This window comes from Thamnophis elegans, chromosome 5 (genome assembly GCF_009769535.1).
Source record: "Thamnophis elegans isolate rThaEle1 chromosome 5, rThaEle1.pri, whole genome shotgun sequence".
Taxonomy (NCBI): Eukaryota; Metazoa; Chordata; class Lepidosauria; order Squamata; family Colubridae; genus Thamnophis; species Thamnophis elegans.
This window is the reverse complement of record NC_045545.1, coordinates 15,461,636-15,487,204: the sequence shown is the minus strand read 5'-3', so window position 1 is coordinate 15,487,204 and position 25,569 is coordinate 15,461,636. Positions and strand designations below refer to the sequence as shown.

At 38.2% G+C, this 25,569-nt stretch overlaps 1 protein-coding gene across 3 annotated transcripts; it reads left to right on the top strand.

Annotated features, from left to right (window-relative positions):
- Positions 1-1,460: 1,460 nt before the first annotated feature.
- SH3GLB1 (SH3 domain containing GRB2 like, endophilin B1) lies at positions 1,461-24,922 on the top strand. Of its 3 annotated transcripts, none has more exons than XM_032217838.1 (9): positions 1,461-1,664; positions 10,395-10,536; positions 12,444-12,572; positions 12,870-13,003; positions 13,255-13,347; positions 20,326-20,415; positions 20,917-21,017; positions 21,502-21,736; positions 23,931-24,922. In XM_032217838.1, the coding sequence occupies exons 1-9, from the start codon at positions 1,593-1,595 to the stop codon at positions 24,036-24,038; spliced, it is 1,104 nt and encodes a 367-aa protein (XP_032073729.1). In that variant the 5' UTR covers positions 1,461-1,592; the 3' UTR covers positions 24,039-24,922. The 3 variants fall into 3 exon arrangements, with proteins under 3 accessions (XP_032073729.1, XP_032073731.1, XP_032073730.1); XM_032217839.1 differs by lacking the exon at positions 1,461-1,664 and adding an exon at positions 4,865-4,949; XM_032217840.1 differs by lacking the exon at positions 10,395-10,536 and having other exon boundaries at positions 1,576-1,664.
- The last annotated feature ends 647 nt before the right edge of the window (positions 24,923-25,569 follow it).

The window sequence follows — 25,569 nt, the reverse complement described above, 5'->3', positions numbered from 1 at the left end:
ATTTAAATAATTTCTAGTAACAGCCTGGTGAAAAGTTAATCAATGAATACTTTGCAGATAAAATTGTTCATGTCCATGATGTTAGTTTGGATTTGATATTGGGTACTATATCAGTGGGGGTACTAGCAAACTGAATTTCCTTACATAAGAGTTAAGTACTGTAAATTGTAAACTAGTTTTTTGTACAGTGACTAATATGTTTCAAACCATCTTGTCTCTATTACTGAAGTTAACAGGAGAGGCACTTTAATGTAATGCTTAAGGGACCAAGCTAAAGACTGGGAGATGAGTTCTTGTACTTGTACTTGTACTTGACGCCTCTTCACCCATCGTGGGTATAGGCGACTTCCATGGAAATTTGACGCCACTGTTTTCGGTCCTGGGCTAGGGTTGTCAGGTGGTGCAGCCAGTCGCTATTATATGATTTTCGGCTAAGTGAATGGGCGCATGACTATATCTTCCGCTTTCCGTTTGAAGTGACGCAGAGTGGTTAGACGAACACCTCCTTTTGGCCGTTTCCAGGTCGGACCAGGCTCTGCAAGCAGGGAAATTTTTGGGATTTGATGAGTTCTAATCCTGACTAAGGCATAAAACTACCTAGGTAACTGCATCAGTCATTCTTTCAGTCCTAGGAAGAAGGCAATGGCAAACCACTTCTGAAATCTTGCCAAGGAAACTGCAGAGATTTGTCCAAGCAGTTGTCAGGAGTCAATGATGACTTGAAGGCATGCACATAACTTTGTAAGCTTCCCAGGGTTGTGTTATAAATTCAGATATGAATTCCAAAAGGCCATTTGAAGATTGCCAGATAAATAGGCACGTATACTCTTTACTATACTGGCAATTTACAGAGTTTTATATATATACACGTATACTATACCTCTGTACAGAGTGGAGAGAAAAAACACACACCTTTTTAAATGATTTTAAGATACGAGCCACATCGTCGTAAACGCATAAAAACAGGTAATCGCTGTTCAACGGTGAGGAAACGACACTTATCAAAGTCATATAAATCCGTGAGCCTTATTTTTCGCGTAAGATATTCCTTCCGTCGGCTCCTGTTTTTAGGATAGGCGGCTCCCTGTTCTGAAAAAGCAACCAAACAGTAATTACAGAGGGAGGGGGGGATCCACGTCGTAGCTACTCCTTAGACACCACCTCTCAAGAGATCACTACGTGACCGGGCGTTGTAATCTAATCTACACCGCAGCGGCTGAGGAAATGATCACGCCCAGACTCCGAAGGCCCTTTCCCTTAAGATCCTCTTAGGAAGCTCGTCATTGGGATGGCGGGGGGGGGGGGGCAGGGGGAGAAGTGTGGGGTGTGGATGGGCGGAGCGTCCTTAGCAGCTGTGCCTTCTCCGTTCTCGCTCCTGGCTCCGCCCACGAGCTCGAGGCATCCAATTGGTTGCCGGTTTCGTAACTCCTGGCCAAGGCCCTGTTGCGGGCTGGCACCACCCTTCCACTGGCCACCGCCTTCGCCTTTCGCCTTCGCCCGGCGCTTCCAGAGGGAGGAAGTGTGGTGGGCGGCACGCCGCCGCCGCCGCCACTACCCCCGACCACCCCCAAATTGGTCGGCTCTGGTTAAAGATGAATATTATGGATTTCAATGTGAAGAAGCTGGCGGCTGACGCTGGCACGTTCCTCAGCCGAGCCGTCCAGGTAAGGAAGGCAGCGCAATGCCGAGGAAGCGAAGCCTTCCTGAGGAAGAGTCGTCTCCTCTCAGAGAAAGGCTCGGGCGTTGGCCAGGCCGTTGCTGCACGCGCCAGACCCCCCCCCCACCCCTCGCCTGGCGTCTCCCCCCTCCGCAACTGGCATAGAAGCCAGCTCTTCTGGCATTGGGGCAGCAACCGGTTGATCAGGAGCCAAATTAGGCCTAGTCTTCCTCCTCCTCCTCCTTTCTCAGCTCTGCCGGGCCGTCTGCATACGCGGAGAAGGCAGAGAGGCGTGGATAATGGGGTTGGCGGGTGGGGCTGTTTTGGTGCCCCTTGCCCGACGGCTGTCCTCACCGCCTGGGGAGGGGGGGGGGAAGCGCCGCGGGTTTAATGCCCGCCGTTCCGCAGCTCCAGCGCTTACGCAAAGGTTTCTCTTTCCCGGCCTTCGCCCTCTCCCCCCCCCCCTCCTCCACTTTTTGGGCTTTCTTTTATTCCGTTTCGGTTTGCCAGCCTCCTTCCCCGTCTCCTCGGAGGCTTGCGGGGGGGGGGGCGTTTCCCGCGAAAGGGAGGAAGGGAGGAGACGGAAGGAAGACGAAGACGGGTGGTGGGGAACCGCCGATGGCCCTAAGACGACGTGTGAAGAGTTCAATGCTGGGACTGACAGTGCAAAAATAGTGGTTTTTTTCCCCCGCAACAATAACTACGCTATGAAATTTTTCAAGCCTGTTCATAATAATAGCAGCCAGGGCAGGTGATTTTTATTAAAAAAAAAAGGCTTGGACAGGTTGATGGAAGATTTTGGGAGGGCGGGGTGGGTGGGTGGGTGGGTCTTGACTTATATTGATAGCTGCTTGCTAACCTTGTAAATCAAATGGCAAGCTGATGTCTTCAATTCGGGACTGGATTTTGGGAATGAAAATGTTGCCATTCATTCTGGCCCTGAAGCTTTCAAAGTGCATCTCCGCTGGCTACTTTGTGACACAAAATGCTGGACTAGATGGCCCTGCAGTTTGATCCAGCAAGGTTCTTGTGCCACCATTGTTTCACTTAAATTAGATTTCTGCAGGCAAATAATTGCAAGCCATTAGGCTAACTGTATGTGGCTGCTGGCTTTTATAGACACTAGCCTTCGGTACTGTCATTTTGGAATAATGCAGTACAAGTAAAATCATAATATAAAAAAACAAAGCGAGGCCTCCTCCTTGCTCTCCATGCGTCTCCCTTTGTAACATTTGAAAAACAAAAATAAAACATGGGCTCTCAGCTATTATTAGCTTAAGATCAAGAGTAACTTCGTACAGCTGACTCCGCATATTGAGATTATGTTTAACTTTGCAAAAGGAAAATGCCTGTCTGTAAAGTCTTATGGTTGCTTAACATTCACTTTTTTATATTTGCATTATTGGTAGATTGGGTGAATTAGTGGCTTTATTTTGTTCCTAACTACACTTACATCAGACTTCCTGCGTTGTGCAATTGTTGCCATAGCACAAAGTTACTGGAGATCTTTTAAGTTTTTCTTGTTAATAACAGGATGGCATTTCATTTTTTGGTAAAATTCTGTTAGTTGCATAATTTCCAATACAACTAGAACTATGTTAAACTTTTTTTTGCCCCACCCTTAAAGTGCTACCCTGTTTCCCCAAAAATAAGACTTCCCCAAATAATAAGCCCAATTGGGCTTTTGAGTGCATGAGCTAAAATAAGCCCTCCCCTGAAAATAAACCCTCCCCGAAAATATTGCAACACAGCAATAGCCATGAGGTGACCACGCTCGCCACCTCCTGAACCTCAAAAATAATAAGACCTCCCTGAAAATAAGGCCAAGTGCTTATTTTGGGGGTCAGAAGAAAATAAGACATTGTCTTATTTTCTGGGAAACACAGTATTATATATTAATTTTAAACCTTCCATTTGGTTTTTATGATATTTTTCTGATCTCTTTTCTTAAATATAAACTAATGATGGAAGCAGGGTAATAGTAATGTTTTCTTTTAGTTGCTGGTAACACCGTGGCCATGTCTATGTAGTTTTCTGGGCACCAATAAGAATGGTTGCCAATGCCTTCTGTCATTATTGATTTTCCAGTCTAGCCTATAGTTCCAGAGTTTTTTAAAGGCTCCCTATCCTGATCCTAAACACAATTGATCTGCTTTACATTTTGAGGTGAGCCTTCATTGGCTAAGTACAGTTTATTTATTGATAGTATTAATAGTTAATTATGCAAATCTTGACTTAATTCATTGTATGATGTTAAAAGTTATATATAGGGATAGAATAACAAAATGAAAAGTATGCTGATGTCATAGTGGTTTTGTCACCCCGATTTTGTGACATACCTTTCCCTATATTGCCGGCATTTCCTACCAAGATCAATTTTATTCCAGCATATGTTCAGCCCTGAGTTTAGTTGGATTTGTTTTGTGGATATCCAATCAATTTAATGTTTAATATTATTGTAACTTATTGTATACTGGTTTTTTATTTTGTTTGCTTTGACTTTGTACCTTGTCCAGAATTCTTTAGAAATAGCCTAATCCTAGGCTATGCATATTGTAAAGTAAACATGCTAAAGAACATTTAAGACTAAGTCAACTCATTTCCAAAATACCAAATATTCTGGCTGAATTTTTCACAACTAAGGAACAGTATAGGGGAGAGGGAGGGAGGGAGAGGGAGAGAGAGAGATGGTTTTACACATTTCTTTTTATAATATATACTGCATTTTATTTACAATTGTTTAGATCGCAAATGAACTCAGAAGAGAGAGGGTGGAAAACAGATAATATGCAAAACAGATGTTTGCGCAGCTCGTCTCTTGCTTTTTTCATTCAGGCCACCAACACTAATGGCTCTTTGCAAAATCTCCAAGTTTATACTATTTTTTATTTATAGATATATGCGGTATTGAAAGCTGCTCAGAGATAAAGCAATGCCAAACAGATTGCATTGCATATCCCAATGTCACTAGAGATCATCCACGAGCATCTATATACTATTAAAACTCTTGTGTTTGATTGTGACCTTCAATTGGGTGAAACAGTGCAATGTAGGTCACTGGTATTTTAATCAACATACTTCTAACAGGCTAACTTACAAAATGTAGGACCCATGACTCCTGTAGGATTGACATTTTGCAAAGTTGTGGTCGCTGTTACACTCAGCCATGGTCATATGATCATCATTTCCAATATTCCCTGCCAGCTTTCTACAAGGAAAGTCAATGAGGAAGTCAGAAGTCACTCCCATTGCTTTTCTGCCGTGCTCATGGTCATTCTGTTTCTCCGATTAGGTAAGGATATCTCTCTGAAATGATGACCCAATGAGTAACCATTGTTTTGTAATCTTGGTGGCATACATAGGTCTGAATTAAGAATGGAATTAGTTTAGAAAATCTGTTTCCCCGGGGCTTTCTGCAGCTGTTGCCCCAAAGTTGTCTCAACAATTTTCCTTAGAAAGGGTTGGTTGGAGATTAATGGATAGTTGTCCTGAATTTCCAGTCTGAGCTATCGTGTCATGAGAAAGAGGTATACTACCACCTTCTCCTAAACAAGCAACATCATCTACTCTTTCAAAGATGCAATTAGCAGTGTACCAACCCATCACTGAGTCATGCCTTGGAGCCCTTTGCCAATCAGAAAACGAAAAGATCCAGATTACAGATGTCTTGTCCCCATTCTTCAAGCTAATTGCTAAAGATTAATATAAATAAAAGTTAGCATTTTTCTTAAATACGAGTGCTTCTTTAAATTACTGTATTTTTTGGAGTATAAGACGCAGCAAGGTTTTGAAGAGGAAAATTAAAAAAAAAGTTTTGCACTCTGCAAAACCTCCCTGTTTCTTTTTCCAAAAAAGGCATGAATAGCCTTTAGGAGGCTTGTAGAGTGCTCCTGGAGGTGCCCCCTCCCAAAGAGCAAAAACCAGCCCGTTTTTCTCAAAAATGGACCCATTTTTTGTCAAAAAAAAAGAGGGCATGGATAGCCTTTAGGAGGCTTATAGAGTGCTCCTGGGGGCTGGAGGAGGCAAAATTGAGCAAAAAATAGCCCGTTTTTACTCATTTCTGCTCTCCCCAGCCCCCAGGAGCTCTCTGAAAGCTTTCTACAAGCTATGCACGGCCATTTTGATGTAGGGGGTGGAGTTTCAGGAGGCAAAAAATGCTGTATTCAGTGTATAAGACACACCGAGATTTTCAGCCTCTTTTTTGAGGGAAAAAGGTGCATCTTATACTCTGAAAAATATGGTACTTTACAGGCTATTGTACTTCCATACACTTCCTCTATTTTAAAAACTACATATCTTCATTTGTAGTTTGTTCTTTGGTGCTGGAACAAGAACAAACAAAACTCTCTTCCCGTTGAGAGATCCTATAATGTTTGTCTTATGATGCTGACTTGTTCACTTTTATATGAAAAAAAATTAACTGCTTCATTTTGCATTTTCTTGACTACAAATAAATATAGTTTTGATCTGAGTTAAACTAGTTAATAGAGGCTCCAATAATTTTTGTACTAGTAAGTCATCATAGTAATAGTAATACTATTGTCAATTTATATGTTATCATGGTAGTATTGTTATCATGAATTAGATATTTGTCTACTCTCTATTTTCTTACATAATTGTATGCAAAAGGTTATTTGTATAACTGGTCCATAAAATGTATGTCACATAGTCTTTTGAGATTACCTGCACAAATTCATATCTCTGTCAAGATATTAATTAATAAAAGTTGCATACTGGAGATTCTACCCAACATTCTCATGCATTTCATTTACACATTATATAACACCAAATACTTACCATACGGTAACTATAGCATACTTCTTTAGCATTTGTGAAAGTTCACAACGAAATAAAGCAATATTTAAAGGTATCTCTAAATCTCAATTTTTGAGAGATTAATCATAAGCTTAGTAGTTCATTTTTGTTATTTGGTATTGATTGAAATGTCATATTTAGAGGCAATCTTCTGGAATATTTTGTTTTTTAGATTATTTTTATCCCACTTAATTACTTTATAAGTAATTAAAGGCAGTAAACATATATAATATTTCTTCTTCCTCCTGTTTTTTTTCAACAAAAATAACCCTGTGAGATAGATTGGACTGAGAGACAGAGAGAGACAGTACTAATTGGACCAAAGTCACCAATTAGCTTTCATGCCTAACATAGACTAGAACCAGGGACGTGCAGTCAGGGGAGGCAGGGCCTCACCACTGTCATCATGAAAAGAAAAAAAAATGTAAAAGGAAAAAGACTGAGGTAGTTGCTGCCAGAGTCACAGTTAGTGCTTAACTGTTTAAAAAAGCCTCTAAAAAAGTGCCCTCTACAGGAGGAGGCGGGGGAACCACGTGCCTCATTTAGTCTATCTTTATGATCACTCGAGCAGAGTTAAGCAAGGGTTAAAAGCCGAAAAATTCCTTATGTAGATGAGGCAAGTGGTTCTCTCGCCTCCTCCTCTAGAGGGCACTTTTTTAAGAGGCTTTTTTAAACAGTTAAGCAGAGTCATCCATTGGAGACTCTGGCAGCAGCTAATCCAGCCTGACCTCAGTAGCTCTTGCCTTTTTCCTTTTACATTTTTACATTTTCACATTTTCATCATGGCAGACAAGAGCAGAGTTGAAATCTTCTGTGAAACAGCTGGAAAAGGTATGTGGGTCGGAGGGAGGGGGAGGAACTCAAAATTAATGTAATTTGTAAGTAATTGTATTATTGTAAGTAATTTGTGTGTGTGTGTTTTACCCGCCTCTGCTGGCGTGCGGGCTGGCACGTTTTTTATGTCGGACATAGCGGCAGGGCTTTTGGACATAGCGGCAGGGCTTTTGGACATAGCGGCAGGGCTTTTGGACATAGCGGCAGGGCTTTTGGACATAGCGGCAGGGCTTTTGGACATAGCGGGACGCCTCTATGTTGGACACAGCGGCAGGGCATTCGGATGCCCTGGCGCTGTGTCCGCCATAGAGGCGCCTCTATGTCGGACATAGTGGCAGGGCAGCTTTTGCCTCTAGCTCCGGGGCAGCAGGGCGGCTGCCCCGGCGCTAGAGGCAAAAGCTGCCCTGCCGCTAGGCGTCCCGCCTCTATGGTGGACACAGCGCCGGGGCATCTGAATGCCCCTCCACAATGTCTGGCATAGAGGTGTCCCGCCCCTATGGCTGACACAGCGCCGGGGCATCCCAACACTCCGCCGTGGTGTCCAGCATAGAGGCAACCCGCCCCTATGACGGACACAGCGCCAGGGCGTCCGAACGCCCCGCCGCGGTGTCCGACATAGGGCGGCTTTTGCCCGCTTGCCTCACCAGCCATAAACCTCACCACACGTCACTGACTAGAACCTACTCTCCTGATTTCTAGGCCAACACCTTAATTACTGCAGCAAACTGTTCAGAAAATCAATAATAATCAAGCTCATCTTGTGAAAGAGAGATCATAGGGATATGTATGCTATTCCATTTTAATAAAGAAGCTGGATTAACATGCTTCAGCATTCCTTAAATGTGAACCTAGTCCTTGAGAGAGAGAGAGAGAGAGAGAGAGCAGTTCTAATCTGAATAATTTGAACAATATCTGCATAAACTACCAAGGTCCAGGAAAAACATTCAATCTACAGAATACAAAAAAGATAAATAAATTGTTTTTAATTAATTTATTTAGTCGTATAATTCTAGAGACAAATATATATATTGTACAATTACTGTAAAAAAAATTATTTATTTATTTATTAAATTTATTCACCACCCATCTCTCTGTCAAGTGATTCTGGGTACAACATTCCCAAAGTACTGACATTCTTATGTAGAACTAAAATGATATATCTTCTTTTAGCATAAGCACATAACGGGGTGTCAAATGATAATCTAGCAAAGTCCCTTTCTGAAAACAGTTGTTAGAAATGAGCCACCACATCTTCTGCGTCCTACTTACAAACTAAATGGAAGGATACCATGCAGTTAATGGTACTGAAAGCTGTTAAGAGATTTAGGGAAACTATTCCAGCCACACCCTGCCTGACCTTTTCTACAGATCATCTGTCAGGCCGACAAAGATAGTTTGTGATGAATCAGATTGCAAAGGATAACAAATTTCAGGAATTGCACAGGCATCGCTTGCTTAAACATGTTACCAAAGGAAGGCTTTTCATCGAGGATGCAAACCCTTAATAGCCAGTCATTATTTGTTCTTACATTGTTGCCCCTTCCCCTCAAATTCTGAAGCTGTGAGGAGGAAAGATTTCTTTCTTTAACACGGAACATGTCCATATTGGTGGGAAAGGAAGGGATGTTCCATAATGCTGAGGCAAACAGCTTCTGGAATCAAGTAATATTTATCTTCATGCTACCCAAGGCACCATCTCATCCAATGGGATTGGCCGATCCCACTTGCAGAGGTTTAGGAGAAGAGCCTTCTCTCCGCGTCCTCCCTCTGGAGCATTGTATCCCCTCTGTGAGATCTGCACCAACCCTTTGGATCTTCCAGAAAGATCTTAAAATCTGGTTCTCTAATTGGCGCGTGTGTGCGTGTGTGTGTGTGCGGTAGACTAAAGCGCGCTCGACGAAAGCGCGTACGTGACGTCATCACAGCGCGACGAAAACAGCACGCTGTGAGCGGTAAACTTAAAAGTAACGCATAAATCTAAACCTAACCCCCCCAAACCTAACCCTAAACCTAACCCTAAGCCTAACCCTTAACCTAACCCTAAACCTAACCCTATACCTAACCCTAAACCTAACGCTAACCCTTAACCTAACCCTAACCCTAACGCTTAACGTAACCCTATCCCTTAACCTAACCCTAACCCTTACCTTTATGTGAATCGGCTTGCTTTAAAAGCGCTTTTTAAAGCACCCTTTTTTCTCCGCGGTCGTATTTGTCGCGCTGCTGATGACGTCAGGTACGCGCTTTAATTGGGCACGCTTTAGTGGACCGTGGTTTTGACGGGTCACGATCCTAGAGGTGGTTATGAATTAGAAGATTTAACCTCTACTCCATTGCATGCCCCTCTGCTAGCTTAATTATTGCTTTGTTAATTTTGTTGTATTCATTATCTTACTGTTTTAGTCTTTTATAATATTGTTTTATTGAATGACAGAGAGATGGGTGATGAATAAATTCAATAAATAAATAAATATACCAATATATTGGCAACTCTGGCAGCAAATTATTGCCCTTCGTCTTCTGCTCCACTTTAAATATAATGGAAATATTTTGAAACCTGGGAACCTATTCATAAATACATGCTGTGAATCAGCAGAGTGTATATAATTGCTATTGTGTGTTTTTCCCCATGTGTTTTTTCTGCCAAAGAGAGAATTTAAAAGTTGAAATTATTTTGAGTTCTCTTTTCTCTTCTCAGAGCAATAAACTCCTGCTGGGTTATTTACTTTGGGAAAACGTGCAAAAATGAAAGAGTGTTGATTCTTGTCACTACTGAAAGTGTCACATTCTATTGACACTTTTATACATATGTCCATATGTATAAAAGCCCATATGAGTATAGACCAGTAAGATATGACAACAGTTATAGAAAATGGTATATATTGTATTTGAAAAGCCATTCAAAAGCATGCCTATTTTAACATTCTACCTAAATACAACAGAAGAGAGGTTTTTTTTAAAAGTAATATGAAAATAAAAAAACTAAATGAGTAAATTGAGACAATCTTTTCTATTTTTTTCTATTTTTGCTGATCAATTTATATTGCTCATATCTTGAGAAGTGCTTTTGTTTGTTTAATTAATATAGTTTACAGAAGAGAAACTTGGGCAAGCAGAGAAGACAGAATTCGATGCTCACCTAGAAAATCTTTTGTGTAAGGCAGATTGTACAAAACAATGGACAGAAAAGATTATGAAACAGACAGAAGTGTTGTTGCAACCAAATCCAAGTAAGAGCAGAACTTTATTTCTCTTTTGCCATTATTTACATTTTGATACATTCTACATGCATATATAATGTAACCTGAATTATTAACTTCTGAGGAACTAGCACTTAATTCTTCATGAACCCACATGTCATCTTTTAGTTGTACAAATATATACAAATAATGCAATAATTACAGAACTTAAAATGTTAACTTAAAACTATAACACTAAGCTTACAATTTCGCAAAACAAATTGATTCAAAATAAAGACCAAACTTATAATTTCTTAAGTGATTAGGATGAAATAAAATTGATAGTATAACTCTTTGAATGTCAGAAATTCAAGGTTTGTTGAAGCAGAAATAACCAACTAATTATTCAAAGCTTTATGCTACTTTAATATAACTAAACTTAATTCAATGCTACAGTTCTGAAAATTGATTTATTAAAAGCCTTTCTTATTAGATTTGTGCCTGCCCGAGCTTTCATTGAGTAGCTCAAGACAGCATTTAGCACTCTTTCCTCCAACTATTCCTCATAGCATCAACCCTTTCAAACAGGTTGGGCTGAGAGAATGTGACCAGCCCAAAGTCAGCCAGTGAACTTATATCATTGAAGTAGAATTTTAACATGGTCTTCTTCCTTCCCTTCCCTTGCCATCACATTGTACTGCCCTTCAGCAATAATTTATTTGATTATATTATTATTATGGGGGCACGATGACTGAGTGGTTAGAGACATTGAGCTTGTCAGATGGAAAGCTGACAGCCTGGGTTTGGGACCGAGCACTGCACAATGGGGTAAGCTCCCATCCTTGCCCCAGCTCCTCCCACCTAGCAGTTTGAAAGCATGCAAATGTGAATAGATAAATAGCTTTCAGTGGGACAGTAATAGTTTTCCTCAGCATATAGTTATGCTAGCCATATGACCACGGAAAGAGTCTTCGGGCAACTCTGGCTCCTTCAGAGATGAGCCCCACCTCCGAGAGTTCTACATGACTAGACAGGGGAAACTTTTATTATTATTATTATTATAAAATATACAAGTTTGGTTATATATATAGTCGTCAAATTACAATGACAATTGGGGCCAGGATTTCCATTGTTAAGTGATGTGATCATAAAGTATGTCATGTGACCACATTGCTTAGCAATGGCAATCCCAGCAGTTCCAGTTGCCATTATAACCCCAGATTGTGCAGATCATTGAATGGGAACAGGTGGGAGTCCTAGGCAGGTAATGCAAGGGAGAGCATGGTTGCCATGGTGGGTGGGTGGGTGCAGGGTGCAGGTACTATACAGTGAGTAGGTGGCTGGTGAGGGTGCTACAGGTAAGCACTACAGAGTGAAGGAGGATGAAAAATCAACAGGAATGACTTCCAATTTCCTGCCATCTTCCCCATTCACTTTGCTTGTTAGAAAGCTGGCAGATAACATCAGAAATTGCAGTCATGTAACACGGCTCCAAATTGCAAGCCAGGCACCCAGATCACATGACTATTGGGACACTATGATGGCTGTTTCTCCAAGGATTGAATAATAAATCCCATTTGTTCAATGCTGTAGAACTATGAATAGTTGCTGAATGATTGGATGCAACCCAGGGTCAGCTTCTCAAGTAGACCAGACAGGAAATATGACAGGATGAACTAATTCTAATTTAATGTAAGGCTACATTTACAAAATCGGCAAGTCTGAAAGTACAAGTCTCCTGCTATCTTTTTTTACCCATGATAAATTAGTATGGATTTTATCTAAGTTTCTTTTTTTGTCTGTTACTTAATTCTGGGCTTTTCATTTTAGCTGATCATTCCCTAGGCGATATATTTCTTCTCACCTCACCACCCCCACTTCCAAGCTCATTCTCACATTTCATTCCATCCAAGAATTTCCTGTAACAAAGAAATGTTATGTTTTATTTTTTTTGCCAGATGCTAGAATAGAAGAATTTGTTTATGAGAAACTGGATCGCAAAGCACCAAGTCGTCTGAATAATCCAGAACTACAGGGCCAGCATATGATTGATGCTGGAAATGAATTTGGCCCAGGAACAGCATATGGCAAGTTGCAGCTATTAGTTTATATGACTGGAATGAAGTTAACTAGATACTATTTCTATGATGAATAATTTATCTTCATTGTTCTGAAAGTGTTCTATACCTTTACGTTTTGAAGCTATGTAATGGGTACTGAAAATAATATTTTGAACATACTATAAAAATTGTAGTATTTAAACATGTAATAATACACAATTAAGGATGATTTGAATAAATGGTGTCAACACTTAAATGCCTATAATATGTCTATATTGCTACTTATATTGCTATTAAACCATGCAATCAATTTTTAAATTGCAGGAAATGCTCTTGTTAAATGTGGCGAAACACAGAAAAGAATTGGGGCAGCAGACAGAGAACTAATACAGACTGCTGCAATAAACTTCCTTACGCCTCTTAGAAATTTTATTGAAGGAGACTATAAAACAATTACTGTAAGTTATTAATATAATTTCTTAATGAAACGTGACGTAATTCTGAAAGGTCAAATAAATGATTTTTATTGTTGTAGTTGAGCTTTTGGAATCATTATCAAGAAATATAACACAATCTCTGATATGCAGCCTTCTGTGATAAAGAAGGAACAAGAAATTGAAGTAGTTACGCTATTTCATTTTTGTGAAATGAAACTGAATCTTTTTCACATTTTCTCCGAAATAATAATGCTTTGGGTTTTTTTTTCCAGAGAGAACGCAAGCTATTACAAAATAAAAGGCTAGATTTGGATGCTGCCAAAACTCGACTGAAAAAGGCAAAAGTAGCAGAGGCACGTGCTTTAGTAAGTAGGATCTGCTTCTTAAGAACTTCGCAATACATAATTTTGTATTTAATTAACATTTTGTCTCGGTTCTTCACATTCCAGACATTGCTGCTAATAGCAGAAAGGATAGAAAACGTTCACTCATTTGCCCTTACTCTCTTTTATAGTCATGTAGACCTTTGAAAAAGTCTGTGCAGGTTTTTGGAGCCCACAAAGTATTTATTTATATATTAGATTTTTATCCCACCTTTATTATTTTATGAGTAACTCAAGGCGGTGAATATACCTAATACACCTTCCTCTTCCTATTATTCCCACAATAACAACCCAGTGAGGTTAGTTGAGTATTGCAAGAGAAGAGAGGAGCCAGCAAAATACTTCCCTCGGCAGAATGCTTTAGTTGGATGAAATATTTTTTATGGATTTTAGGAAATCTTTCATTTGCAGAACAGGAAGTCTGGATCCAGTCCTTTAAAAACAGTCACTGTGGGTTCTTAATTTTTTTTAAAGTCATATAACAAGGTTAAAGGGTTTGTGGCTGTGAACATATTAGTAGAAGACTTTGTAATAGGAAATCTCTCGTCTCTGAAATTAGAACAATATTGGGGAAATTAAATTCTTGAAATTTTACTTAGAAAACAAATTTAGATTGGTGTAAGAAAGACTATAAAATGTTAATTCCAGGTACATAATTTTAAGAAAGAATAGAGAACAGGAGAAAAATATTATATTGGCTTTAATCCTGAGATATTCTGGCAAGAAAGAAAGCTGAATACGAGTACATCAAAGCTAAAGCTCAGTTAGCATGAATCATAATAACCAGGCTATGCAGAAAAAGCTGAAGGTGATGCATTTACTAAACTATTAACAGGTACAGTGGCTTATAAACATGTGACCACCTCCATCTAATTAATGCCAAAAAAAGGATCCAGAATTGAAAACTGTCATAAACTGATGAAAGCATTTCAAAAGCAGGACAAGAATCTGCTTGTCTTCAGGTGTATATTTATGTATTAGATATACAAATATAATTACGCATTATTAGATACTACTTTCAAAAGTCCATTTATAAAACAAAAACTAAGAATATCCAAACACTACCAAAAAACCCTGCATTAATCAAGAAAGGTTAACTAAAAACACAATCCAATAAAAAATACAGCACTCATAATGCTGATGGTCATTGTGGCTGGCCAATATCATTATAGAATTGAGTGGTCTTATACATTTTTAAATTAAATAAAAGCACAACACAGCAAACTTGTTGTCTTGGCTCATGGAAGGATATATTGTGTGTATATATGTGCATTTTAAATTAGAATTGTTAGCCTTTGCAGGCTTTCACTGTATCTGTGGCACTTTCCTTATAGGCTTTTTTAAAAAAAAAAAACATGCTGTGTTATTTATGCCCTAAACAAGTATGTATTTACTTGTTTACAGCTGCCCTAAACAAGTATTTATTTACTTGTTTAGGGCAGCTGACAAACTGAGAGAAATCATTTGTACTTCTCTTAATTCTGACAACTGTTAATTCAAATATATATCAAAATGAAAATTGGCTAAATTGAAAAAGCAGATATTAATGTTTTTTCCTCAAGATTTTTGTTACACTGTAATGGTTTGTGTCTAAATGAGTGCTAAGCAACAATTTTTTTAGCCAACAGCTGTGGTAATATTTTTAGGAGAGACCATAAAATGATGGAATGAGTCCATATTATACAGGTTGAACTTCTAAGCCTCTCTCTCTCTTTCCATCTCCCTACCTGCCTACTACCTGTCTGTCTGTCTGTCTGTCTATCTCCTTGTGCCCTAGTGCAAAATGAGAAGTAACAGCTATCCGTTTTCAGCAATAAAAGAGATGGACTTCTAGGGCCACCCAGGAGACCAGATTTTCCATCTCTGATCTAAATCAGGAGTCTCCAACTTTGAGAAGTTTAAGACTTGTGGACTTCAACTCCTAGCAAAGCTGGCTGAGGAATTCTGGGAGTTGAAGTCCAAAAGTCTTAAACTTCTCAAGGTTGGAGACCCCTGATCTAAATGATAGCAAGACCTGTGCAGGTTTCCTGAGGGAGATCATGCACTGAAAACTTTCTAGTTATAGGTAGTTCTCGTTTAGCAACTACCTCGTTTAGTGACTCTTCACATTTGCAGTGATGACAAAAGAGTAACTTTACAATCAGTTCTTGAATTTGCAACTTTCATAGGTCTGTAAAGCAAAGGAAAGCTGAAGTCATGTCATTAGCACAATTGTGATTTCACTTAGCAACTGCTTTACTTAATGATTGAGTTTTCAGATCCAAATGAGTTATGATTGCTAAATGGGAACTACATGTGTTATCTAAGATGTGTAGGTAAGGCATAAGTGATGATCTAATAGTCTGTGGGTACTACATTCTGTATATTGAAAAGCATTACAAAAATTATTCAAGAAGTGTCACTGATCAGACAATGTGTTTCTTATATCTTTGGCTCTGCCTACTGATACTGCAATCTAATTAATTGATCTACATTGCATTTTCTAGCTTTTTTCCCACAACATAACATCCTTTTGTCTTTATACTTTAAGCAACTAAACCTGTCTCCACCTGATGAAAATAATATTATGGTAAATGTCTCTTACATGCTCAACTTGCTGCATGTAAAATGGCTGAAGGTTTGTTGGCCTCTTGTCTTCATAACATTTCCCTCAGGTGTTTCCTCTTGCTTTCCTGCTGATCAGTATTATTTATTTAGATGAAGAACCCCATCAGTTGGCATATCTAACCCCAGTGGGGTGTGGAAGTGGAGATGTATCTGAAAGAGCAGTTTGCTAATTGAAAAAAAACTAATCATTTAAATAATTTTATTGTGTTTCTTGTCCTTCTAAGTTGCTGAATATATTTAGGAAATAATATATGCGCATGCAACACTCCCCATTGTACTATTAACCTTTAGGGTGAGCAGCAGTATTTTGAGTAGTGGTCCCCAACATTTCTGGCACCAGGGACCGGTTTTGTGGAAGACAATTTTTCCACACACTGAGGAGAGTGAATGGTTTCATGTGCAACCTAGATCCCATTAGTGTAGATAAAACTTTGCTTCCTCACCCATTGCTTGTACGACCCGGTTCTCAACTGGCCACGGACCGGTACCGGGCCACGGCCCAGAGATTGGGGACCCCTGATTTAGAGCATAGAAAATGGGTAAGAAAGAGTAAGTTAGAAAAGGTACAAGATAAAAAAGAAAGACATATTATTAGTACTAGTGTTAGTATTATTTGATTTTTACCCATCTCTATAGGTGACTCAAGGCAGTGATTTAATACTCCTTCCTTCTTATTTCCCCACAACAGTGACCCTGCGAGGTGGCCTTGGGTAGCACCATTCATTATATTTTTTCCATATCTGGAAAAGCATTCTGGCTTATACCACTTTTATACTACTCCATGTGTTCCCTTTTTCTTTTTAAACTTGCCTCCCTTTTTTTAGGAACTCATCAACTCCATCCTACACATTACTTGATTTTCCTCTTCCCCATTCATTCTACTTTTATAAATTTCTGTTGCATTTTCTACAACTACATAACCCCAACATAAATATTTTATACTTGTCATTTGCATTTATATTAAATCCATATTCACTAAGCACCCATTCATTTTTTTTAAATTGTCTACTTATTTTACCACATATGCTTCGGTATTTCAATCCCCCCTGCATTTACTTTTTATGTTTTTCTGATATCTCCCAACTTTTACTTTCATCTAGCAAAGTGGGCAAAAGCATCCTTGGATCTATAGCCATCTTCACTTCTTTCAACAAACATTCATTCCTCACGTCAGACCTCATATTTTTTTTTATTTAGTAATTAATTATTTAATAGAGATGGGAACCAAATAGAGAAATATTAAGATGCGCTTATAGAAAGAGGGCGGGTGGCTTATGGTCTGTTATAAGGGATGAATGTTTGTTGAAAGAAATGAAAATGGTAGACACTGGCAGAATGTACATAGTTTTATCAGCTTGAAGTTTGCCATTTAAGTTCACCTATGCAAATATTCACTCCATTTTCCTTTTCAAAACGCAACTTATTTTGACAACTAATTTTCCTGTCCATATTCCTGATTGTGTCATGTAGTCTAACATTTGCTGCATATTCAATTTTAACACTCTTGTGTTTTTGGCATTAACTTGTGCTTTATTTCCATTTCTATACACGAACATTACCTTTCTTCCAATAATCAATTACAGAGTCAATCTTCACACACATTAAACATGTCACATGGCCACTTCATAAGCACACCTTAACATTTCTTCAGCTACTTCAGGGGCATCAAACTCGCGGCCCGTGGCATGGATGCATCACGCATTGGCCACCTCCACCCCCAGTTTAGCGAAGGTGAAAAAAATTGTGATATGTCACATGATGACAACATGACGTCGTACATTTGACACCTGTGAGCTGCATCTTCTAGACATAAGGGTTTATCATGTTTCATCATTCTCACAGCACATGAGTTTCTTTCTTACATATCAGCATTTAGGAAAATGAATTTATAACATTCAATCCCAGTCCTCAAGAGATTGGTATCCTGTTACTTCCTTACTATAGGAGTACTCCTTTTGTTCTTCAAAATTAAAGTGAAGTTCCGTTCATTTCTGAATGATCTGTCTGTCTTGTCAACACCATCAACCCCTTTTTCTGGTTTAAAAATACTTGTGCTTTTCTTCCTTTGTTCCTTAGGAATCTTTTTATCTGCCCCTAACATGAATAGGTGGGGAAGAGATAGAGTGGCATACTCAGTTAACATTTAAACAAATGTATGAATTTCAGTAAATAAGTTAAAAATGGGCTATAAAGAGTTTAATTTAATATCATAGTAGTCCATCAACACTTATCTTTCCTAGCACTAAATAAATTCATGTTTTTGCATGCTGCCTGCATCCCGTGGATGGGGCTTCGCTTGTCTTCATGGCCTATAGTATAAACTGGAAAGAGATGTCCTACATGATTATATTTTGATTGGCAATTTCATTATCTAATTATCATGGCTAGCAGTATTCCTCTCAGCGTTAATCGTCTCACTTTAATTTCAAATAAATCATCACTTTCGTTTATATTTCCATTCACTTAGTGTTTTCACTACATCTTTATAAAGTTACAATTTCTACATAAGAAACTGTGCTCTACTGAAATTTCAAATAGACTTTAAAATACTATCATGGAAGCTTTTGATGTATATATATTTTCATAGGAATCTTTTAGAACAGAATTACGGTACTTAAAATGTAATATACTGATTTTTAAAAGACATAATACTGTAATTGTGAGCGCTAGCAATTTGAATATTGTATTGTCTTTAACGCATAAAAATTACAATAAGTGGGTCCTTTTTGGTAAATCATTTGGTTGGCCTAAATTATTGAAATGTCAAAGGCAGGCTTGGATAGCAAGAGAAATCACTTACTTTTCCATTATTGTTTGTAGTAGTTGTATTTTGAATAGATTTGGCTCGTATAAGCCATTTTTCAAAATAAATGTCATCCATTTGGTCATAATTCTGTCAATTGCTATTTACATTGTATTCTTTTTATTGCTTTCTAAGATATAGGGTAATCTTAACACTTAAGACTATTCTTTTGACACATTTAATTCATTGGATCCAGAAGTCTATAAGAGGGTACAATACTCAAGAGAAATGAGGCATTTTCTCTCTATGTATGTATAGCCTCCTAGTATTGAACATTGTAGAGGAGTCCAGAGACATCTGGCAAGAAAGAAAATAAATCTCCACTGAATCAAAGCCCAAAGGGACCTTTTTTCTTTCCTACAAAAGCCATTCTGGATCCAAAAACTGAACATCTATTTAAAAAATACCCTATTTGTTTTAAGCTGCTGACAGAATGTTGAAGATTCCTGTTTCCACATTTTCCTTTCCTACAAATTGATTTTAGACTACTATGAGGAAAATTGTTGCATAAAGGTCTCATCTGGCAGTAAAAACATAATAGTACATGGATATTATAAATAAGGATAATGATGATGATAATTTTGGAAAATCAGCCTGTAAGAATCTACACTAGTAACAGCCCTATCAACTATAACAATATTCAGTAGAATAAACTTCAACTAATATCAAACTATGGTCATTACATTGTAAAATAAATTCATGAAATGATCACTAATTCATATCAGGAGAAAAATGAACATTGAGGAAAACAGCAATATAAATTCTTATTGTTTCTTTACATCTTTATGCTTACAAGATATGGGCGGAGGAAGTGACAAAAGTAAGTACTCCTAAGTGAATTGCTGATGTCCAGAGATAAATATTATTGCTTAATTCAACAGTCAGTGGTGTCATAGCAAAATGATAAACAATTACCAAAGAACTCCAAACATAGATATATGAACTCCATGACACAAGATAATTCTGATTTTTTTGCATAGGATAAATACTTATTGTATCTAGCTTATTGATTAATTTGTAAGCTTCAGTCTCCAATTCTGTATTTGAAAAGCATTCAGTACTACTCATTGGAACTACATAGTCTTGTTCAGGCGCCCATTTGATTGCTTTGAGAGTTTAAAATGGGGAGGGAATGGGACATGTAGACAACCTTGCTGCCAATTCCCCCCCCCCCAAATTATACCTTCCATCAACTAATCTGAAACAAACATGTGCATTCATTTAAACATGAATACCTCTGTCGGGGTGATTTAAGACTACATAACATTGAATGAGAATATACTGTAGCTGTTTTTCAGAACCCAGCTCCTGAATTATTTTCAACATTGTTTAGCTGAAAATGTTGTTTTTTTAAACCTATTTTATCAATATAGCTTTTACACTTGTAATAAGCTTGCTTCCATTGAAAAATGTAGTGCTTGGCTGTTTTGGGAGGTGGTTGTTCAGTCCAATGAAGGACCACTACTTACTGAACCATGTGTTATATTTTGCCCACAGCATAAGTAAATTTGTGTTATCAATACTCTGAAAAGTTGTAATATGTTTTTCAGTCTGAACAGGAAGTACGGATAGCCCAAAGTGAGTTTGACCGGCAGGCAGAAATTACTCGACTTCTGTTGGAAGGGATCAACAGTACACATGTAAGTACAGGGTAAAAGGAAAAATAGTTTTGCTTAATTGTTAAGGGTAAGAAAATCAAAATCAATTAATTATACAGTAACGGACCACAGAGATGTCTTCGGACAGTGCTGGCTCTTTGGCTTTGAAACGGATATGAGCACCGCCCCCTAGAGTCAGGAATAACTAGCACACATGAGCGAGGGAAACCTTTACCTTTAACAATGACAATGGAAAATGCTGTCACTGCTATGCTAAGTTGATGTGGTCATCTGATACCATATTCTCACTGTTTTAGCAATGGAATTGCTAGTCCAAATTACTGCATTAACAAAGATTGCCTATATTAGTGGTTATCCTATGTTGTCTTAATTTGTAAAATTCATCAGTTTCATGGCTGATAAAGGTAATCCATAAAACTTTAATTTCCCCGTATCTTCCAAATTAACATCCTTGTATTTTTAAATGATGGAAACATCCCAGTAATTTTGTTGTCATTAATATTTGTGTTTATTGCCTCATAGGCACATCATCTTCGTTGTTTAAATGACTTTGTGGAAGCCCAGCTGACTTACTATGCACAATGTTATCAGTATATGTTGGACCTTCAGAAACAGCTTGGAAGGTAACAAAATAATCAAAGCTATAGTTATGTGTCCTAACTAAAGAGGTAAAATAAATAGAATTGGCAGGTTTAAAAAAATCTTGCTTAGTGATTATTGAGATTTCATGATAGTGCAAATCCTTGAGAATATCTTTCTGGAAAGTTTCTGTTCACATAACATCAAAGATCAGGATTTGATCACTGTAGATAGGATTTAATTGCACACTTTTCCTCTGAAGAAAAGAGTAGGGTTTTTTGGTTTTATATGACTAAGTAATCATCCAGGACAATTTGAGTAAAATATTTTGTAACTTGTACAATTATGTTTTTAAAGTTATATTTTGTGGAAGCTTTTGTACATTGTGTTTTGTAGTTCAAAAATTGAATTGCTTGTTTTTGGAAAATTATATTGGAAGATGAAACTCCACATTAAAATTGTTATTTGAAAGTGTTTACAGCATTCGTTTTTATCAGTAATCATTAATTTTATGTTCATCCTTTATAGCTTTCCAGCTACGGTTCTTGCCAACAATAACCAGTCATCTTCAACCTGTATTCCAAGTAGTTCTTGTAGTAATACGTCCTCAGCTACTGTTACACCCTCACTAACTTCAATAAACAGTGCAGCAGCTTCTTCAAGCTTTGGTGAATTGAAGCCCTCAAGTGGTAGTCGAAAAGCCAGAGTACTTTATGATTATGATGCTGCAAACAGCAGTGAATTATCACTACTTGCAGATGAGGTAATCATTTGCTATTTTTAAATAAAAGCAAATATTTTATAAAAGTATGATAGATCTGCCTTTTGTCTTGGAACAATTGCAGTGTGATCTGGGTTTGAATGATATTACATAAAGCCTTTGCCTTGGTCAGATTATTGGGTGATCTCTTTTTGCTCACTGGTGATTGCCCCCTCACTTTGCAGGTATACAGAGTTAGGGTTATATTGGTCTACCGTAGGTAACTGATAGATCCTGTGAAGTTTCAGGTGGACCTGGGTTTTTATGCCAAGGATCTGATAGGTGGTTAAACGTAGCCTTGGTTATTGCCTGGGATGGGCCTTTGTTGGATTGTTCCTATGTGGCCCCTACTGTGCCTTTATCTGAAAGTGCTCCTTGTTTTTCTGAGGAACTTTGGGAGATTAAACGCTAGAACATTGTTGGAAAAGGACAGAGAGTGAAACTGACCAAGTATGAGTAAGACCCATATTTGGCATTCCATAATGGCAATAACGGGGGGCAAAACATGGTTATTTTTCTGCCCCTATTATTTCTGCAGATAGCCACCCAACATCTCTCTTTAAAGTGACATTTTTCTTGTTGGGGAAAGATGAGCCATTGAATTATTTGGAGGGTGGTATGAGGAATTGGTATCTGTCACATAAAATCGTTTAGATTCACTCAGAAGTAGACTCTTAACTGGATAAGTTTATCAAAGTAAAAGAAACAAGGATCTGTGTTGTTCTTCTGTTGTGCGTTTTTCTGGTAACTCCTGTGGAAATAGAAAGGATCTTCATTCTCTTAACCTGTCCACTTGTTTATTAAATCCATGCTCCACTTGAATAGTGAACATGAGATGAGATGTGATATATCTTGTGATAATTTCAGCTTCATTCAGAGGGAATGGTACCATTTGCATTGAAAGTAGCATGTTCCATCCTCAAGAAGCCTTTGCTGGATCCAATGGTCCTGCATAATTTTTCACCTGGTCTTTAGATTTTCTATGCTGGGGAACATTGTTTAGAAATTAATTAGGTTACAACTTCAGAGGGCTTTGGCAGATATGGATTATCTAGAGCTCTTTCAGTCACATTTGAGACCAGGGCTTAATATTGATATGGCATTGGTTGTGCTTGTGGATGGCATTTGGCAAAATCAGGGTGGAATAGTACAATGATTGTGGTTCTCCCTGATTTCCTGACAACTTTCTATACCATCAACCATGGGATCCTTCTTGATACCATGCAATGATTAGGAGTGGGAGGCTTAGCATCTGGGGTTTTTATCTCTGTGATCAGGTCCAATTGTTGTTAGAAGATGTGTGAGAGAGATCAAGCCAGAGACCCTAATATATGAGGTGCCTCAGGACTTGATGTCCCTCTTGTTGCACATTGGATGAATTTATCCATCAGTTTGGTGTCCACTCATGCATGTTAAGTAGAAGATGATGTCAAAATCTTAGGCTGTGTTGTTCTGGATGAAGAGGGACAGCTCAATCTCATCCTGACAAGACTTAAGTGGCTGTGGTATTTTGACTATCCTGATCTGAAGATGTTCTATCTAATGCCAGACAAAGTTAAATTTTCCCAGTCATGACTGATGTGCAGTTAAGGGGACCTTTGGATTCATGGCTCCTATATGAGGATCAGGTGGTCACTGTGGCCAGGAAAATGTTTGTACACATTGCTCTATTGTGCTATTAGGCACCTATGCCTGGATTGGGAAATAACCAAAGCATGAGTGATTATCCTTGAGATAATCATTCGTGCTTTGGTTTCCATGTGGGGCAGCTTTGAAGACCCCACAAAAACTGCAGCTGGTTTGACATGTACTATAGCGGCACAAGCAGTTATGGGTGTGCCATTTATGCCCATGTAACCCCTCTGCTTCATGAACTGGAATTGTACATGGTACAATTCAGTGTTTGTTTAATATCTATGAAGCTGTTCATAGCATGGGGCCTGGTTATCTGAGATTTGTCTTTCATAATTACTGCCCCCCTAAATTATCTGGGAGAGTTGGAATGCTGTCCTCCCCTCAATTAAACAGTGTCATCTGGAATGATCCAGAAGTGGGTTTTCTCTTGTCACAGTACCTGCAACTCTTACTTTTGATAATTGTCTAAAAGACATTGTTTTATTCTGTTTATGGTCAGAATTATGTCAGAGTAAGGTGACTTACAGTTTACACATTTAAATGTTTTCTTTATTGCTTCTAGGTGATAACAGTGTACAGTGTCCCTGGCATGGATTCAGACTGGTTGATGGGTGAACGAGGAAATCAGAAAGGCAAAGTGCCTATTACTTACTTAGAACTGTTAAACTGAGTGGTTGGCTTGTATAAAGACTGTGAGTTATGGTGAGATCATATTTATATGCAATTTAACTTTATATAAACCAGATTTAAGTGTCTTCCATGTTAATGTCTTAATGGATGAGAGTAACGAGCATTAGAAATGGGCATTTCTTGCCAATATTGTTGCATGGTAGATACTGTTTTGAGAACTAAGTTGTTTAAGGGCTTTTTACTTTATGTGCCAACATTGTTTCCTACATAACTTTGTTTCTATTGGAATTTTCACTAATAACAGTTTTCTGCTTTTGAGTACTGTGAACCTGAAAGCAGGGAAAACAGTTTTCTACAGAACTTTTCATAATGACAAGCCTCTTCAAAATAATAAATTGTTGAAAAAATGTTGCCTTTTTTTCCTGGGTAGAATTGAGGTTTAAAGGTCTATCACTGCACTTTTGTGCAACAAAACCGTGGCCTTAAAGAAAAGTCTTCATAACATGGTAGTGTCGGAGTTGGTTACTACAGGGCAATGTTTATGGGATATCTTTTGCTTATTTTCCCACTTCTATACATTTGATTCTTTGCTCAGATTTAATAGCATTGCTTATTAATACAAGCATCTTGGTCAAATGTTGATTGGATTACAAATGTTACCACTGTTAGTCACCTTGAATACAAAAGGAAAAGGATAATCCCAAGGTAATCAGAATTGGGAAGTCTTTTGTGAACTTGCCTCTGGGTAACAGTAATTCATCTAGGCAGTCTTAAGTTTGCAGTCATTTATCATTATAATTTGCAATTGTACATTTCATTTTTCCTGTGAAACATTTTTCTTTTTTGTAACTGAAACCATAACAGCCTTTTTCCAATCAGCCACAGATTGGAACACACCAGAAATAAATTCCCAGTTTCACAATGCCTCTATCTTCTTTCATGTTATCATTGTAACTGACGGTCTTCTTAAGTCATAAACACACTTGAGAGATTGATGACACATCAGAAGCCAATTCTGAACAGGCAGCTCCTAATCAGCTGAAGATTGACAAAGTAATGACTGCCAGGAAAGAAACTGTGAGTATTTCAACCCTCCAGAATTAAGCAGCATACCTAAAGCATTTGTAACTCAGGAATGCATGCTTCCCTCCTCTCTTAACATTAAGTCACTCTCTGAGGAAGGTATCAGCACAGTTATAGCTGGAGAAATCATTCTGAAACGAGATCCTGGGATTTCATACCACAATAAATAAGACACCAAATAAAGACGCTGTAGTTTCACCATGTTTGCATTCAGCCCATACCATAATACCTATATTTTAAAAAATCAGTTACTGAACATAAAACGGATATTAAGAAGTTTCTTATGTAGCTTGTCAAAATGTATTCGGTGGACTTTTTATCTGAAAATAGTTTGGATTTCTAGCTACAGAAGAGGATTTTCCTTACATTCAGATTACAACTTGGCTGAAAAATGCCACAGTATATTAAAGCTTTCTTGGCCAACTTCCTTATTATCCCCATAGGAGTTTTTAAAGGTTCAGCTTTATAATTGTTTCCCCAAAGCTGAA